This window comes from Coregonus lavaretus (assembly GCF_964263955.1).
Source record: "Coregonus lavaretus genome assembly, contig: HAP1_SCAFFOLD_2593, whole genome shotgun sequence".
Taxonomy (NCBI): Eukaryota; Metazoa; Chordata; class Actinopteri; order Salmoniformes; family Salmonidae; genus Coregonus; species Coregonus lavaretus.
The window spans coordinates 59,763-77,426 of NW_028161699.1; the positions used below are offsets into that span (position 1 = coordinate 59,763).

At 48.3% G+C, this 17,664-nt stretch overlaps 1 protein-coding gene across 1 annotated transcript in view; it reads left to right on the forward strand.

Annotated features, from left to right (window-relative positions):
* The window catches only part of LOC311120208 (filamin-B-like), a gene marked incomplete at its 3' end in the record, with an annotated part of 67,163 nt that extends 49,768 nt beyond the window's left edge, over positions 1–17,395 (forward strand). The window contains exons 24-31 of the mRNA XM_084194824.1: positions 1,195–1,362; positions 2,535–2,658; positions 3,714–3,867; positions 12,849–13,038; positions 13,552–13,799; positions 14,045–14,128; positions 16,237–16,339; positions 17,255–17,395. Coding sequence (XP_084050950.1) covers positions 1,195–1,362; positions 2,535–2,658; positions 3,714–3,867; positions 12,849–13,038; positions 13,552–13,799; positions 14,045–14,128; positions 16,237–16,339; positions 17,255–17,395 — 1,212 coding nt within the window. The remainder of the gene's footprint in view (positions 1–1,194; positions 1,363–2,534; positions 2,659–3,713; positions 3,868–12,848; positions 13,039–13,551; positions 13,800–14,044; positions 14,129–16,236; positions 16,340–17,254) is intronic.
* Between the last annotated feature and the right edge of the window lie 269 nt (positions 17,396–17,664).

Consider the following 17,664-nt stretch of genomic DNA (forward strand, 5'->3'; position numbering starts at 1 on the left):
GGTGACTTCTCTCTGCCACACGTTCAGTCTGTGTCCCAAAAAATCATCCTATTTGGGACGCAGACACACAGATTTCAGGCCCACACAGACGTCATGGTTTTGATTATGCAGGGCAATGTTGGTTCCTACGGTAACTAGTGTCAGTAAATGATCTGTATAGGGTTTAGTAGACTCCTATTTCAGTAGACCGTCTACAGCAGGGGTATTTAACCAGGGCTCCGCGGCCGAGGTAATGCAGGGGGAACACGAAAATAGATATATAGATAGATGTATATATAGATATAATAGGGTTTGCCGGTTTTCTTGGGCCGTGGGTCCCTGGGTTGCCGGTTTTCCTGGGCCGGGGGTCCCTGGGTTGCCGGTTTTCCTGGGGCGGGGGGGTCCCTGGGTTGCCGGTTTTCCTGGGCCGGGGGGTCCCTGGGTTGCCGGTTTTCCGGGCCGGGGGGTCCCTGGGTTGCCGGTTTTCCGGGGCGGGGGTCCCTGGGTTGCCGGTTTTCCTGGGCCGGGGGGTCCCTGGGTTGCCGGTTTTCCGGGGCGGGGGGTCCCTGGGTTGCCGGTTTTCCGGGGCGGGGGGTCCCTGGGTTGCCGGTTTTCCGGGCCGGGGGTCCCTGGGCAAGAAAAGGTTGAAGACCCCTGGTCTACAGTATACAGTCTATATTGTCTACTCTGCTCCAAGGTAGACCAGAGAGTACTTTAACTGTCTGTTGTACTGTAAAACCATGGGAACATTACATACACTCGTCCCATCTGTCTGTCCACCAGGCAGTCTATCTAACAGTCTCTCTCTGTGTCCATCTGTCTGTCCACCAGGCAGTCCGTTCAAGATACCAGTGAAGGACTCACTCACACACACACTGATGTTGTTGGCTATGTTGTTGTTCTATTTGGTGCCCAGAGTTTCACCGTACCATTTGAGCTTAGTTTTTTTCTGATAACCTGGTTTAGGAAAAACTCCAAGCCCCAGCCGTCTGGTAGTGTATCGAACAGTCCATCTGTCTGTCTGGTATCTAACAGTCTCTCTCTCTCTGTGTCCCTTTGTCCATCAGGCAGTCTATCTAACAGTCTCTCTCTCTGTGTCCCTCTGTCTGTCCATCAGGCAGTCTATCTAACAGTCTCTCTCTCTGTGTCCCTCTGTCTGTCCATCAGGCAGTCTATCTAACAGTCTCTCTCTGTCTCCCTCTGTCTGTCCATCAGGCAGTCCATTCAAGGTACCGGTGAAGGACATGGTTGACCCCAGCAAGGTGAAGATCTCAGGACCCGGCGTGGGCTCAGGGGTCCGCGCCAAGATCCCACAATCCTTCACTGTGGACTGCAGCAAGGCCGGGGTGGCTCCCCTCTCTGTGGCCGTCACCGCTCCCAAAGGTGAGGTTTGATTAATTTTGTGTGGTGGCCCCTCTCTCTGTGGCCGTCACCGCACTTAAAGGTGAGGTTTGATTCATTGTGTGTGGTGGCCCCTCTCTCTGTGGCCGTCACCGCACTTAAAGGTGAGGTTTGATTCATTGTGTGTGGTGGCCCCTCTCTCTGTGGCCGTCACCGCACTTAAAGGTGAGGTTTGATTCATTGTGTGTGGTGGCCCCTCTCTCTGTGGCCGTCACCGCACTTAAAGGTCAGACTGGATTCGTTTTATTTCTGTTAATTTTAAAAGACTACGGGGAACAGTTGTCTACGGAGAACTTACCCAAAAAGACTTGTGCCGATAATATCTACACATTTTGGAGCAGAGAATTGTTCTGCTGTGGGGACTTGCTTCCATTCAGCCACAAGAGCATTAGTGAGGTCGGGCACTGATGTTGGGCGATTAGGCCTGACTCGCAGTCGGCGTTCCAATTCATCCCAAAGGTGTTCAATGGGTTTGCCACAAAGTTGGAAGTACAGAATGGTCTAGAATGTCATTGTATGCTGTAGCGTTAAGATTTCCCTTCACTGGAACTAAATGGCGTAGCCCGAACCATGAAAAACAGCCCCAGACCATTATTCTTCCTCCACCAAACTTTACAGTTGGCACTATGCATTGGGGCAGGTAGCGTTCTCCTGGCATCCGCCAAACCCAGATTCGTCCGTCAGACTGCCAGATGGTGAAGCGTGATTCATCACTCCAGAGAACGTATTTCCACTGCGCCAGAGTCCAATGGTGGCGAGCTTTACACCACTCCAGCCGACGCTTGTTGCCTTGGCCGTGTGTTTTGGGTCATTGTCATGCTGGAATACCCATCCACGACCCATTTTCAATGCCCTGGCTGAGGGAAGGAGGTTCTCACCCAAGATTTGATGGTACATGGCCCCGTCCATCGTCCCTTTGATGCGGTGAAGTTGTCCTGTCCCCTTAGCAGAAAAACACCCCCCAAAGCATAATGTTTCCACCTCCATGTTTGACGGTGGGGATGGTGTTCTTGGGGTCATAGGCAGCATTCTGTGTCTAATTCAGTTCAACTTTATTATTGTGTCCAATTCAGTTCAATACCACTTTATTTTCCCCGTCCAGTGTGTCTAAGAAAGGTCCTGTCCTCATGTTAGTTGTGTGTGTTGGTCGTCAGGTGTGGCTGAGCCGGTGGAGATCACAGACAACGGAGATGGAACACATACGGTAGCCTACACCCCTTCAGTGGAGGGACCCTACTCTGTAGTGGTCAAGTACGCTGACGAGGAGCTCCCACGCAGGTAACTCACTAAACTAGACTCCGTGACACACAGGACAGTGGTTTAGCCAGGAGTACTGCTCTGGATCACAGCAGATACACCTCTGACTGGATAGTGTGGAACATTCCTCCTTAGATCCCAGAGTTTTCCCTATGATCTGACTAGGAAAATCTCCAGGCTAGAGATGTGACAAATGGGCAATTCTTAACATTTAAACAGCCTTTTATTTTTTATAATTCAGTTTAAACGATACGAAAGTAATCGTACAACTACACGTGAATAAAATTCCTCGACTCCTAAGTTTCAGTATGTTGGGAACAGAGAAGACCAATTTAGTTGCCGTACTTCCGAGAACGCGAACACTTTCGTCTTTCATAGTGAGATGGCGAGGGTGAGAGGGAGGGGAAGGGTACAGTACAGGCAGGTCGGCCACCAGACAGTTAGACCTCGTGCATGGTTCTATCTATCAGTACAGGCAGGTCGGCCACCAGACAGACAGTCAGACCTCGTGCACGGTTATATCGATCAGTACAGGCAGGTCGGCCACCAGACAGACAGACAGACCTAGTGCACGGTTATATCGATCAGTACAGGCAGGTCGGCCACCAGACAGACAGTCAGACCTAGTGCACGGTTCTATCGATCAGTACAGGCAGGTCGGCCACCACACTTGAGTAAATGAAGCTGTTCTTGACACTATTACTCTTAACCACTAAGCTACCTGCCGCCCCAACTATGTTGGGGGGTTTCCTTTATTTTGGCAGTTACCTGTGGTAATCTGTATCTGAATGTCTTCACCAAGTAGCCTAAAGTTTGTTCCTCTGGTTTTATTTAAGTTATCCTCTAGTTAGTTAGGGTAGAACACAGCAAAGAATATATTTTGTGATAACCGCACTAAGATTTACATTTAGGAAGAAGAAAAAAATATATATATATATTTCATTTAGGGATTTTCTTCTAAACGTTAACGATCCCCCGTTTAAAGGTTCCTCTACTCTGGGCCCTGTCTGTGATGCCCGTTCCGCTAGTTTCCTCCACTTGTTGATATTATTGTAATTGTTTACTTCCTCGTCCAGCCCCTTCAAGCTGCGAGTGCTGCCTACCCATGATGCCAGTAAGGTGCGTGCCAGCGGACCTGGTCTAACCACCGGAGTGCCAGCCAGCCTTCCAGTAGAGTTCACCATTGATGCCAAGGACGCTGGAGAGGGACAGCTGTCAGTCCAGATCACAGTGAGTTGACCTGAGGGTAGTCTTGTGGTGTTGTGGTTCGAGAATCAGGCTGGACTTTGGAGAAACCTATAACGGCTAGTGTCTAGGCTATGATCTGGGAGGTGATCAGCCAGACAACTATGATCTGGGAGGTGATCAGCCAGACAACTATGATCTGGGAGGTGATCAGCCAGACAACTATGATCTGGGAGGTGATCAGCCAGACAACTCTGATCTGGGAGGTGATGATACTGTTAAAATAGGGCTCCAGAATTTTTAAAATTTTGTTTTTCAATAGAGATCAATTTTCCTACATGCACTAATATCGTAGGCACATTTATTTGGGGCCTAATTCACCACATGAGGAAGTGAAAACTCAAAACACATTAGCTAGATCGCTAACACTAAATATAATACTTACTGCTAGTAGGCATGTATTAATCTAACAGTAAATGTAATATCCTAAAAAATAAGTTGTAGCCTGCTACCCAATGCACTCACGATGGCCGATGCGCAGTTGCGCGCTTCGTATAAAATCCATATCAAATATCTTTGGTTGTAAAATAGTTGCTGTTGATCTTAATATTAAGAGATGACAAATAAATCATTATTAACTGGGTCGTTGGAGCCCTGAATGCTGATTGGCTGACAGCCGTAGTATATCAGACCGTATACCACAGGTATGACAAAACATTAATTTTTACTGCTCTAATTACTTTGGTAACCAGTTTATAATAGCAATACGGCTCCTCCGGGGTATGTGGCCAATATACCACAGCTAAGGGCTGTGTCCAGACACTCCGCGTTGTGTCGTGCTTAAGAACAGCCCTTAGCCGTGGTATATTGGCCATATACCACACCCCCTCGGGCCTTATTGCTATTATACCCACAGGAAGCTGAGAACAACACTAGTTGCTTCCGAAGCTATGCATTTCCCACAATTTGGATTTTGAAATGTTAAACAATCAGAAGGCTTTTCTCTCTCCCGGAGCGCACATCAGGAGGCTATTCACAGCAGCAGGCCCAGCTGTCATCAAGGCAAAGGGTGGCTACTTTGAAGAATCTCAAATATAAAATATATTTTGGTTTGTTTAACACTTTTCTGGTTACTACATGATTCCATATGTGTTATTTCATAGTTCTGATGTCTTCGCTATTATTCTACAAGGTAGAAAATAGTAAAAAATAAATGGAATGAGTAGGTGTGTCCAAACCTTTGACTGGTACTGTGCGTTCCGCTCACACTGACACCAATACATTTTTTGTTTACTCGCAAAGTCAAGTCAAAGGGGGTCGCAAAATGCTACTGAATGGTGTGAGTCTGGAGCCCCCTGGTGTATTGGATTGGAATCAAAGTTGTCATAATTAGTTGTCTGCAAACTAACTGCGAGCAAACTAACTGCGAGCATTATCAATCTGTTATATATTGGGATGTAATTGAAGGGCCAGAGGTAGGTCGTGTTAGAGCAGTTGTAAACTACCCAGAGGTAGGTCGTGTTAGAGCAGTTGTAAACTACCCAGAGGTAGGTCGTGTTAGAGCAGTTGTAAACTACCCAGAGGTAGGTCGTGTTAGAGCAGTTGTAAACTACCCAGAGGTAGGTCGTGTTAGAGCAGTTGTAAACTACCCAGAGGTAGGTCGTGTTAGAGCAGTTGTAAACTACCCAGAGGTAGGTCGTGTTAGAGCAGTTGTAAACTACCCAGAGGTAGGTCGTGTTAGAGCAGTTGTAAACTACCCAGAGGTAGGTCGTGTTAGAGCAGTTGTAAACTACCCAGAGGTAGGTCGTGTTAGAGCAGTTGTAAACTACCCAGAGGTAGGTCGTGTTAGAGCAGTTGTAAACTACCCAGAGGTAGGTCGTGTTAGAGCAGTTGTAAACTACCCAGAGGTAGGTCGTGTTAGAGCAGTTGTAAACTACCCAGAGGTAGGTCGTGTTAGAGCAGTTGTAAACTACCCAGAGGTAGGTCGTGTTAGAGCAGTTGTAAACTACCCAGAGGTAGGTCGTGTTAGAGCAGTTGTAAACTACCCAGAGGTAGGTCGTGTTAGAGCAGTTGTAAACTACCCAGAGGTAGGTCGTGTTAGAGCAGTTGTAAACTACCCAGAGGTAGGTCGTGTTAGAGCAGTTGTAAACTACCCAGAGGTAGGTCGTGTTAGAGCATTTGTAAACTACCCAGAGGTAGGTCGTGTTAGAGCAGTTGTAAACTACCCAGAGGTAGGTCGTGTTAGAGCAGTTGTAAACTACCCAGAGGTAGGTCGTGTTAGAGCATTTGTAATTGATGAAGGCCCAGAGGTAGGTCGTGTTAGAGCATTTGTAATTGATGAAGGCCCAGAGGTAGGTCGTGTTAGAGCATTTGTAAACTACCCAGAGGTAGGTCGTGTTAGAGCAGTTGTAAACTACCCAGAGGTAGGTCGTGTTAGAGCATTTGTAATTGATGAAGGCCCAGAGGTAGGTCGTGTTAGAGCATTTGTAAACTACCCAGAGGTAGGTCGTGTTAGAGCAGTTGTAAACTACCCAGAGGTAGGTCGTGTTAGAGCAGTTGTAAACTACCCAGAGGTAGGTCGTGTTAGAGCAGTTGTAAACTACCCAGAGGTAGGTCGTGTTAGAGCAGTTGTAAACTACCCAGAGGTAGGTCGTGTTAGAGCAGTTGTAAACTACCCAGAGGTAGGTCGTGTTAGAGCAGTTGTAAACTACCCAGAGGTAGGTCGTGTTAGAGCAGTTGTAAACTACCCAGAGGTAGGTCGTGTTAGAGCAGTTGTAAACTACCCAGAGGTAGGTCGTGTTAGAGCAGTTGTAAACTACCCAGAGGTAGGTCGTGTTAGAGCAGTTGTAAACTACCCAGAGGTAGGTCGTGTTAGAGCAGTTGTAAACTACCCAGAGGTAGGTCGTGTTAGAGCAGTTGTAAACTACCCAGAGGTAGGTCGTGTTAGAGCAGTTGTAAACTACCCAGAGGTAGGTCGTGTTAGAGCAGTTGTAAACTACCCAGAGGTAGGTCGTGTTAGAGCAGTTGTAAACTACCCAGAGGTAGGTCGTGTTAGAGCAGTTGTAAACTACCCAGAGGTAGGTCGTGTTAGAGCAGTTGTAAACTACCCAGAGGTAGGTCGTGTTAGAGCAGTTGTAAACTACCCAGAGGTAGGTCGTGTTAGAGCATTTGTAAACTACCCAGAGGTAGGTCGTGTTAGAGCAGTTGTAAACTACCCAGAGGTAGGTCGTGTTAGAGCAGTTGTAATTGATGAAGGCCCAGAGGTAGGTCGTGTTAGAGCATTTGTAAACTACCCAGAGGTAGGTCGTGTTAGAGCAGTTGTAAACTACCCAGAGGTAGGTCGTGTTAGAGCAGTTGTAAACTACCCAGAGGTAGGTCGTGTTAGAGCAGTTGTAAACTACCCAGAGGTAGGTCGTGTTAGAGCATTTGTAAACTACCCAGAGGTAGGTCGTGTTAGAGCAGTTGTAAACTACCCAGAGGTAGGTCGTGTTAGAGCAGTTGTAAACTACCCAGAGGTAGGTAGTGTTAGAGCAGTTGTAAACTACCCAGAGGTAGGTCGTGTTAGAGCAGTTGTAAACTACCCAGAGGTAGGTCGTGTTAGAGCAGTTGTAAACTACCCAGAGGTAGGTCGTGTTAGAGCAGTTGTAAACTACCCAGAGGTAGGTCGTGTTAGAGCAGTTGTAAACTACCCAGAGGTAGGTCGTGTTAGAGCAGTTGTAAACTACCCAGAGGTAGGTCGTGTTAGAGCAGTTGTAAACTACCCAGAGGTAGGTCGTGTTAGAGCAGTTGTAAACTACCCAGAGGTAGGTCGTGTTAGAGCATTTGTAAACTACCCAGAGGTAGGTCGTGTTAGAGCAGTTGTAATTGATGAAGGGCCAGAGGTAGGTCGTGTTAGAGCAGTTGTAAACTACCCAGAGGTAGGTCGTGTTAGAGCATTTGTAAACTACCCAGAGGTAGGTCGTGTTAGAGCAGTTGTAAACTACCCAGAGGTAGGTAGTGTTAGAGCAGTTGTAAACTACCCAGAGGTAGGTCGTGTTAGAGCAGTTGTAAACTACCCAGAGGTAGGTCGTGTTAGAGCAGTTGTAAACTACCCAGAGGTAGGTCGTGTTAGAGCAGTTGTAAACTACCCAGAGGTAGGTCGTGTTAGAGCAGTTGTAAACTACCCAGAGGTAGGTCGTGTTAGAGCAGTTGTAAACTACCCAGAGGTAGGTCGTGTTAGAGCAGTTGTAAACTACCCAGAGGTAGGTCGTGTTAGAGCAGTTGTAAACTACCCAGAGGTAGGTCGTGTTAGAGCAGTTGTAAACTACCCAGAGGTAGGTCGTGTTAGAGCAGTTGTAAACTACCCAGAGGTAGGTCGTGTTAGAGCAGTTGTAATTGATGAAGGGCCAGAGGTAGGTCGTGTTAGAGCAGTTGTAAACTACCCAGAGGTAGGTCGTGTTAGAGCAGTTGTAAACTACCCAGAGGTAGGTCGTGTTAGAGCATTTGTAAACTACCCAGAGGTAGGTCGTGTTAGAGCAGTTGTAAACTACCCAGAGGTAGGTCGTGTTAGAGCAGTTGTAAACTACCCAGAGGTAGGTCGTGTTAGAGCAGTTGTAAACTACCCAGAGGTAGGTCGTGTTAGAGCAGTTGTAAACTACCCAGAGGTAGGTCGTGTTAGAGCAGTTGTAAACTACCCAGAGGTAGGTCGTGTTAGAGCATTTGTAAACTACCCAGAGGTAGGTCGTGTTAGAGCAGTTGTAATTGATGAAGGGCCAGAGGTAGGTCGTGTTAGAGCAGTTGTAAACTACCCAGAGGTAGGTCGTGTTAGAGCATTTGTAAACTACCCAGAGGTAGGTCGTGTTAGAGCAGTTGTAAACTACCCAGAGGTAGGTCGTGTTAGAGCAGTTGTAATTGATGAAGGCCCAGAGGTAGGTCGTGTTAGAGCATTTGTAAACTACCCAGAGGTAGGTCGTGTTAGAGCATTTGTAAACTACCCAGAGGTAGGTCGTGTTAGAGCAGTTGTAAACTACCCAGAGGTAGGTCGTGTTAGAGCAGTTGTAAACTACCCAGAGGTAGGTAGTGTTAGAGCAGTTGTAAACTACCCAGAGGTAGGTCGTGTTAGAGCAGTTGTAAACTACCCAGAGGTAGGTCGTGTTAGAGCAGTTGTAAACTACCCAGAGGTAGGTCGTGTTAGAGCAGTTGTAAACTACCCAGAGGTAGGTCGTGTTAGAGCATTTGTAAACTACCCAGAGGTAGGTCGTGTTAGAGCAGTTGTAATTGATGAAGGGCCAGAGGTAGGTCGTGTTAGAGCAGTTGTAAACTACCCAGAGGTAGGTCGTGTTAGAGCATTTGTAAACTACCCAGAGGTAGGTCGTGTTAGAGCAGTTGTAAACTACCCAGAGGTAGGTAGTGTTAGAGCAGTTGTAAACTACCCAGAGGTAGGTCGTGTTAGAGCAGTTGTAAACTACCCAGAGGTAGGTCGTGTTAGAGCAGTTGTAAACTACCCAGAGGTAGGTCGTGTTAGAGCAGTTGTAAACTACCCAGAGGTAGGTCGTGTTAGAGCAGTTGTAAACTACCCAGAGGTAGGTCGTGTTAGAGCAGTTGTAAACTACCCAGAGGTAGGTCGTGTTAGAGCAGTTGTAAACTACCCAGAGGTAGGTCGTGTTAGAGCAGTTGTAAACTACCCAGAGGTAGGTCGTGTTAGAGCAGTTGTAAACTACCCAGAGGTAGGTCGTGTTAGAGCAGTTGTAAACTACCCAGAGGTAGGTCGTGTTAGAGCAGTTGTAAACTACCCAGAGGTAGGTCGTGTTAGAGCAGTTGTAAACTACCCAGAGGTAGGTCGTGTTAGAGCAGTTGTAAACTACCCAGAGGTAGGTCGTGTTAGAGCAGTTGTAAACTACCCAGAGGTAGGTCGTGTTAGAGCATTTGTAATTGATGAAGGCCCAGAGGTAGGTCGTGTTAGAGCAGTTGTAAACTACCCAGAGGTAGGTCGTGTTAGAGCATTTGTAAACTACCCAGAGGTAGGTCGTGTTAGAGCAGTTGTAAACTACCCAGAGGTAGGTCGTGTTAGAGCAGTTGTAATTGATGAAGGCCCAGAGGTAGGTCGTGTTAGAGCATTTGTAAACTACCCAGAGGTAGGTCGTGTTAGAGCAGTTGTAAACTACCCAGAGGTAGGTCGTGTTAGAGCATTTGTAAACTACCCAGAGGTAGGTCGTGTTAGAGCAGTTGTAAACTACCCAGAGGTAGGTCGTGTTAGAGCAGTTGTAAACTACCCAGAGGTAGGTCGTGTTAGAGCATTTGTAAACTACCCAGAGGTAGGTCGTGTTAGAGCAGTTGTAAACTACCCAGAGGTAGGTCGTGTTAGAGCAGTTGTAAACTACCCAGAGGTAGGTCGTGTTAGAGCAGTTGTAATTGATGAAGGCCCAGAGGTAGGTCGTGTTAGAGCAGTTGTAAACTACCCAGAGGTAGGTCGTGTTAGAGCAGTTGTAAACTACCCAGAGGTAGGTCGTGTTAGAGCAGTTGTAAACTACCCAGAGGTAGGTCGTGTTAGAGCATTTGTAAACTACCCAGAGGTAGGTCGTGTTAGAGCAGTTGTAAACTACCCAGAGGTAGGTCGTGTTAGAGCATTTGTAAACTACCCAGAGGTAGGTCGTGTTAGAGCAGTTGTAAACTACCCAGAGGTAGGTCGTGTTAGAGCAGTTGTAAACTACCCAGAGGTAGGTCGTGTTAGAGCAGTTGTAAACTACCCAGAGGTGATCTTAAAGCCCCTCCTGGAGGGTGGGCTCAGTTCTACCGGCAACAGAGTATAGCTCAACACAACACACAGTGATTCACACTCATTCTCTCTCAATTTCAAGTTTGTGTTTGTGAACAGAGCCCCAGGACAAGCTTACTTAGGGGACTCTTCTCCAAGTTCATCTCTCTGTAGGTGATGGCTTTGTTATGGAAGGTTTGGGAATCCCTTCCTTTTAAGTGGTTATAGAATTTAACAGCTCTTTTCTGGATTTTGATAATTATCGGGTATTGGCCTAATTCTGCTCTGCATGCATTATTTGGTGTTTTACGTTGTACACGGAGGATGTTTTTGCAGAATTCTGCATGCAGAGTCTCAATTTGGTGTTTGTCCCATTTTGTGAATTCTTGGTTGGTGAGCGGACCCCAGACCTCAGAACCATAAAGGGCAATGGGTTCTATAACTGATTCAAGTATTTTTAGCCAGATCCTAATTGGTATGTCAAATGTTATGTTCCTTTTGATGGCATAGAAGGCCCTTCTTGCCTTGTCTCTCAGATCGTTCACAGCTTTGTGGAAGTTACCTGTGGCGCTGATGTTTAGGCCGCGGTATGTATAGTTTTTTGTGTGCTCTAGGGCAACGGTGTCTAGATGGAATTTGTATTTATGGTCCTGGCAACTGGATCTTTTTTGGAACACCATTATTTTTGTCTTACTGAGATTTACTGTCAGGGCCCAGGTCTGACAATCTGTGCAGAAGATCTAGGTGCTGCTGTAGGCCCTCCTTGGTTGGTGACAGAAGCACCAGATCATCAGCAAACAGTAGACATTTGACTTCAGATTCTAGTAGGGTGAGGGCGGGTGCTGCAGACTGTTCTAGTGCCCTCGCCAATTCGTTGATATATATGTTGAAGAGGGTGGGGCTTAAACTGCATCCCTGTCTCACTCCACGGCCCTGTGGAAAGAAATGTGTGTGTTTTTTGCCAATTTTAACCGCACACTTGTTGTTTGTGTACATGGATTTTATAATGTCGTATGTTTTTCCCCCAACCCCACTTTCCATCAATTTGTATAGCAGACAAATTGAGTCAAAAGCTTTTTTGAAATCAACAAAGCATGAGAAGACTTTGCCTTTGTTTTGGTTTGTTTGTTTGTCAATTAGGGTGTGCAGGGTGAATACGTGGTCTGTCGTACGGTAATTTGGTAAAAAGCCAATTTGACATTTGCTCAGTACATTGTTTTCACTGAGGAAATGAACTAGTCTGCTGTTAATGATAATGCAGAGGATTTTCCCAAGGTTGCTGTTGACGCATATCCCACGGTAGTTATTGGGGTCAAATTTGTCTCCACTTTTGTGGATTGGGGTGATCAGTCCTTGGTTCCAAATATTGGGGAAGATGCCAGAGCTGAGAATGATGTTAAAGAGTTTAAGTATAGCCAATTGAAATTTGTGGTCTGTATATTTTATCATTTCATTGAGGATACCATCAACACCACAGGCCTTTTTGGGTTGGAGGGTTTGTATTTTGTCCTGTAGTTCATTCAATGTAATTGGAGAATCCAGTGGGTTCTGGTAGTCTTTAATAGTTGATTCTAAGATTTGCATTTGATCATGTATATTTTTTTGCTGTTTGTTCTCTGTTATAGGGCCAAAAAGATTAGAGAAGTGGTTTACCCATACATCTCCGTTTTGGATAGATAGCTCTTCGTGTTGTTTGTTTAGTGTTCCAATTTTCCCAGAAGTGGTTAGAGTCTATGGATTCTTCAATTACATTGAGCTGATTTCTGACATGCTGTTCCTTCTTTTTCCGTAGTGTATTTCTGTATTGTTTTAGTGATTCACTATAGTGAAGGCGTAGGCTCAGGTTTTCTGGGTCTCTGTCTCTGTCTCTGTCTCTGTCTCTGTGTCTCTGTCTCTCTGTCTCTCTCTCTCTGTCTGTCCCTCTCTCTCTGTCTCTCTCTCTCTGTCTCTCTCTGTCTGTCTGTCTGTCTCTCTCTGTCTGTCTGTCTTTCTCTCTGTCTCTCTCTCTTTCTCTGTCTCTCTCTCTCTCTCTCTCTCTCTCTCTCTCTCTCTCTCTCTCGCTCTCTCTCGCTCTCTCTCGCTCTCTCTCGCTCTCTCTCGCTCTCTCTCGCTCTCTCTCGCTCTCTCTCTCTCTCTCTCTCTTTTACCAAGCTCTGTCTTCCTCTTACCAAGCTCTTTTGGCAGAGAGTCATTGGAACAGAAAAATCTACAGGATCACGAATAGGAGTATAACTTATATAGACAGGATCACGTATAGGAGTATAATACGTCTGAAACGTTGTTGTTTTCTCAGGACCAGGATGGGAAGCCGAAGAGGGTTGGTATCCATGACAATGGTGACGGGACGTATCTGGTGTCGTATGTACCTGACAAGGTCGGCCGCTATACCATCGTGATAAAGTACGGAGGAGATGAGATCCCTGCCTCACCCTACCGGGTCAGAGCCACCTCCTCAGGAGATGCCAGCAAGTGCACAGTCACCGGTGAGTGAGTCATGGTGTGCTTTGGGGATCTACCACGACAGGGGCGTCAAACATACGGTCTGCATTCCGGATCTGGCCCTCAAGCCCATTCAATCACGGAGCATCGAGAATTCCAAAAGCCGTGGATAGAAGAACATTTTTTTGCTAATTTTTCCCGGAGAGGAAACATAATATATGTTAACTACAGCCCTCCTCTTTGGGCTCAGAGGTGGAAACACAATAGTCCAAGTCTATAGTCCAAGCACCCTGTGGAGGAAATGTGGCGTTACAAACCCTGGTCCTTCCAGCCAGATAGGATATACTTTATTCGCCCAGTGCCAAATTTATCTTGGACATTTTAAAGGGTGTCGCTGCTTCCACATAAATACATAGAATCAAATCGATACAACGTACATTAGAATAACATCTTCATCATACACGACTCACAATTACAACAACCTGAAATGTTCATTTTGGCTTTTCAGTTAAGCTTTTTCTTCTCCAGACTGATCTCTCATCTGTTTATCCTACCAGGTCCCGGTATCGCCCCCGTCATCGCGGTCGGGCAGGAAGTGGGCTTCGTGGTCAACGCTAAGGCAGCTGGGAAGGGAAAGGTGACGTGTATCGTGGTGACGCCGGACGGGACAGAGGTGGAGGCTGATGTCATCCAGAACGAGGACGGAACATTCGATATATTCTACACCGCCCCGACCCCCGGGAACTATGTCATATACGTACGCTTTGGAGGGGAGAACGTCCCCAAGAGCCCCTTCAGAGTCATGGTGAGGTTATGGTCTCCTGTGTTGTCCCAAAAAAACGTATATCCTGCACCGTTTCTGGCTCTGCACCGTTCCCGTCTCTCTGTCAGTGAGAGGGATGCTCTAATGTGTTTAGAAAATGCATCCCTGTATTATTTGTCTGATCCTGTGCAGACATTTTAGATCATGTTTTGATTGTGGTGGTGATGGTTATCATGTCTGTCCCCGTGTGTGTCTGTCTGAAGCCTGACATGGTTGTGATTCCCCAGGCGACTGATGAGGCTCCGATGATGCAGCAACAGTCAGCCAATCAGCAGTCAGCTGTTCCTGGAGCCGCCGGATTCCAGCCCTGGGTACAGAGTAGAGAACCACCTCTATCCATCCCTCATCCCTCTCTGTCACACACAGCCTGCCCTGCACCTCAAGGAGATCTCTCTAGCCCTCCCTCCCTACGGCCCTCTCTCCCTCCCTCCCTACGGCCCTCTCTCCCTCCCTCCCTACGGCCCTCCCTCCCTCCCTCCCTCCCTACGGCCCTCCCTCCCTCCCTCCCTCTGGCCCGCCCACCCACCCTCCCTCCCACCCTCCCTCTCTCCGGCCCCCCTCCCTCCAGACCCCCTCTGGCCCTCCCTCTCTCCGGACCCCCTCCCTCTCTCCGGACCCCCTCCCTCTCTCCGGACCCCCTCCCTCTCTCCCTCTCTCCCTCTCTCCGGACCCCCTCCCTCTCTCCGGCCCCCCTCCCTCCAGACCCCCTCTGGCCCTCCCTCTCTCCGGACCCCCTCCCTCTCTCCCTCTCTCTGGACCCCCTCCATCCTTCCGTCCATGGGCCTCTGATTTTTCTCTCTGATCCCTGACACTGAATGATCACCCTCCCTCTCTCATGGCATCCCTTCCTCCCTCCCCAACTTCATGATAAATGTCACTGAATGACTCCAGCTTCTCTCCATCATATTTGTAGGAAGTGGCTATTCATGTCTTCTAATGGCTGATCACTGTTTCTTCCTTCAGTCTCTTTGGCCTTCCCAAACCCTGATATTCTACCACTCTGATTATACACTGGAAAAACAGGTGTCCCATGCAATGTTAGTTCCATTGAGTTATCTAGTCTCCATTCTGGCCTCCTGGTCAGTCAGCGCCGCACCATGGCCCCATGCCAGACCCATTACAGTACAATGGACCCCTCTCTCTCTCCTGTTCCCACCAGAAAAGGAAAGCGTGGGAGGACACACACACACACCCAGACACACACACAGAATAGAGGACAGACAGAAAATAGCCCAGATAGTGTAGATACAGTATCAACAAATGCATCCTCCTCTCCTCTCTTCTCCTCTCCTCTCTCCTCCTCTCTTCTCTCCTCCTCTCTCCCCTCTCCTTCTCTCTTCTCTCCTCCTCTCTCCCCTCTCCTCCTCTCTCCCCTCTCCTCCTCTCTCCCCTCTCCTCCTCTCTCCCCTCTCCTCCTCTCTTCTCCCCTCTCGTCTCCTCTCTCCCCCTGTCTCTCCCCCTTTCTCTCCCCCTTTCTCTCCCCCTGTCTCTCCCCCTTTCTCTCCTCCTCTCTCTCCTCCTCTCCCCTCTCTCCCCCTTCTCCTCCTCTCCCCTCTCTCCCCCTTCTCCTCCTCTCCCCTCTCTCCCCCTTCTCCTCCTCTCCCCTCTCTCCCCCTTCTCCTCTCTCTCCCCCTTCTCCTCCTCTCCCCTCTCTCCCCTCTCTCCTCCTCTCTCCCCTCTCTCCTCTTCTCGCTTCTCTTTCCAGCTCATCTACTATATATTACCACGGTTACATTTCCACGGTTACATTACCACGGTTACAGGTTTTGGGTTTCTCTTCCTCGCTCTTCCCAGGAGTTCTGAGAGCCTTTGCTTTTCCAGGTATGCTGTGGGTGATCTGCCATCTCTCTCTCTCTCTCTCCCCCCTTACTCCATGCATACCTTTCTCCTGCAAGAGGCGCCCAACGGCACCAGTCTGACCTGATGGCTGTTTGCCTGCCTGATCCCTTCTCTTACCTCAGCTTTATCCCAGGACGACTCGCGCAGCATGAGACTGTAAATGGTAGAAATGCAGTGATGTGACGATAGACTGTCACTCTCCTGTTTTGACAGATCTCCTACCAAAGACATATCGGTAACCTTTTTAATAATCAACCCCCTCCCCCCCCCCGGTTGTCCCCCCCCCCCCCACCCCCCCCCCGTTGTCTCCCCCTCCCCCCCGTTGTCTCCCCCTCCCCCCCTTGTCTCCCCCTTCCCCCCGTGTCTCCCCCCTCCCTCCCCGTTGTCTACACCTCTTCTCCCCCTTCCCCCCCGTTGTCTCCCCCCTCCCTCCCCGTTGTCTCCCCCTCCCCCCCCCCCGTTGTCTCCCCCTTCCCCCCCGTGTCTCCCCCCTCCCTCCCCGTTGTCTACACCTCTTCTCCCCCTTCCCCCCCGTTGTCTCCCCCCCTTCCCCCCCGTTTTCTCCCCCTCTCCCCTCCAGGTGACAGACGGGTCCTACCACCCAGCCAACCGTATGAACGGAACAGGTTTCCGGCCCTTCGACATGGTCATTCCCTTCGCCTTCCGCAAGGGAGAGATCACAGGTGAGATACTGACCAATAACTATCTAACTTCCTGTTGATGGAGAGATCACAGGTGAGATACTGACCAATAACTATCTAACTTCCTGTTGATGGAGAGATCACAGGTGAGATACTGACCAATAACTATCTAACTTCCTGTTGATGGAGAGATCATAGGTGAGATACTGACCAATAACTATCTAACTTCCTGTTGATGGAGAGATCACAGGTGAGATACTGACCAATAACTATCTAACTTCCTGTTGATGGAGAGATCATAGGTGAGATACTGACCAATAACTATCTAACTTCCTGTTGATGGAGAGATCACAGGTGAGATACTGACCAATAACTATCTAACTTCCTGTTGATGGAGAGATCACAGGTGAGATACTGACCAATAACTATCTAACTTCCTGTTGATGGAGAGATCACAGGTGAGATACTGACCAATAACTATCTAACTTCCTGTTGATGGAGAGATCACAGGTGAGATACTGACCAATAACTATCTAACTTCCTGTTGATGGAGAGATCACAGGTGAGATACTGACCAATAACTATCTAACTTCCTGTTGATGGAGAGTTCACAGGTAGAATGACATTACATATTGTAGGGAAATGTAACTCCTCTCTTAGTAGCCTGTGTTCTCTCCCTCTTTCTGTCTCTTTCACTCTCTCTCGCTCGCTCGCTCTTTAACGCTCTCTCTTTAACGCTCACTCTCTCTCTTTCGCTCTCTCTTTCGCTCTCGCTCTCTCTCTTTAACGCTCTCTCTCGCTCTCTAACGCTCTCTCTCTCTCTGCCTCTCTCTGTCTCTCTCTGTCTCTCTCTCTCTCTCTCTCTCTCGCTCTCTCTCTGTCTCTCTCTCTCTCTCTCTCTCTCTCTCTCTCTCTCTCTGTCTCTCTCTCTCTCTCTCTCTCTCTCTCTCTCTCTAGGTGAGGTCCACATGCCATCAGGGAAGACTGCTCAGCCTGAGATCATCGACAACAAGGACGGGACTGTCACAGTGAAGTTTGCCCCCACCGAGGCCGGCCTCCACGAGATGCACATCAAGTACAATGGAACACACATTCCAGGTCAGCACACACACACACACACACACCCCCGCACGCACGAAATACACGCACGGACACACTCACACACTTTCAGGTGTTGTTTGGCTGGTAGAATAGCAGGCTGTGGAACAAAGGCAGATATCTCCCAACGCAGAAACATGGATCACTCACACACAGGACACACACACACACACAGGACACACACACACACACAGGACACACACACACAGGACACACACAGGACACACACACACACACACAGGACACACACACACAGGACACACACACAC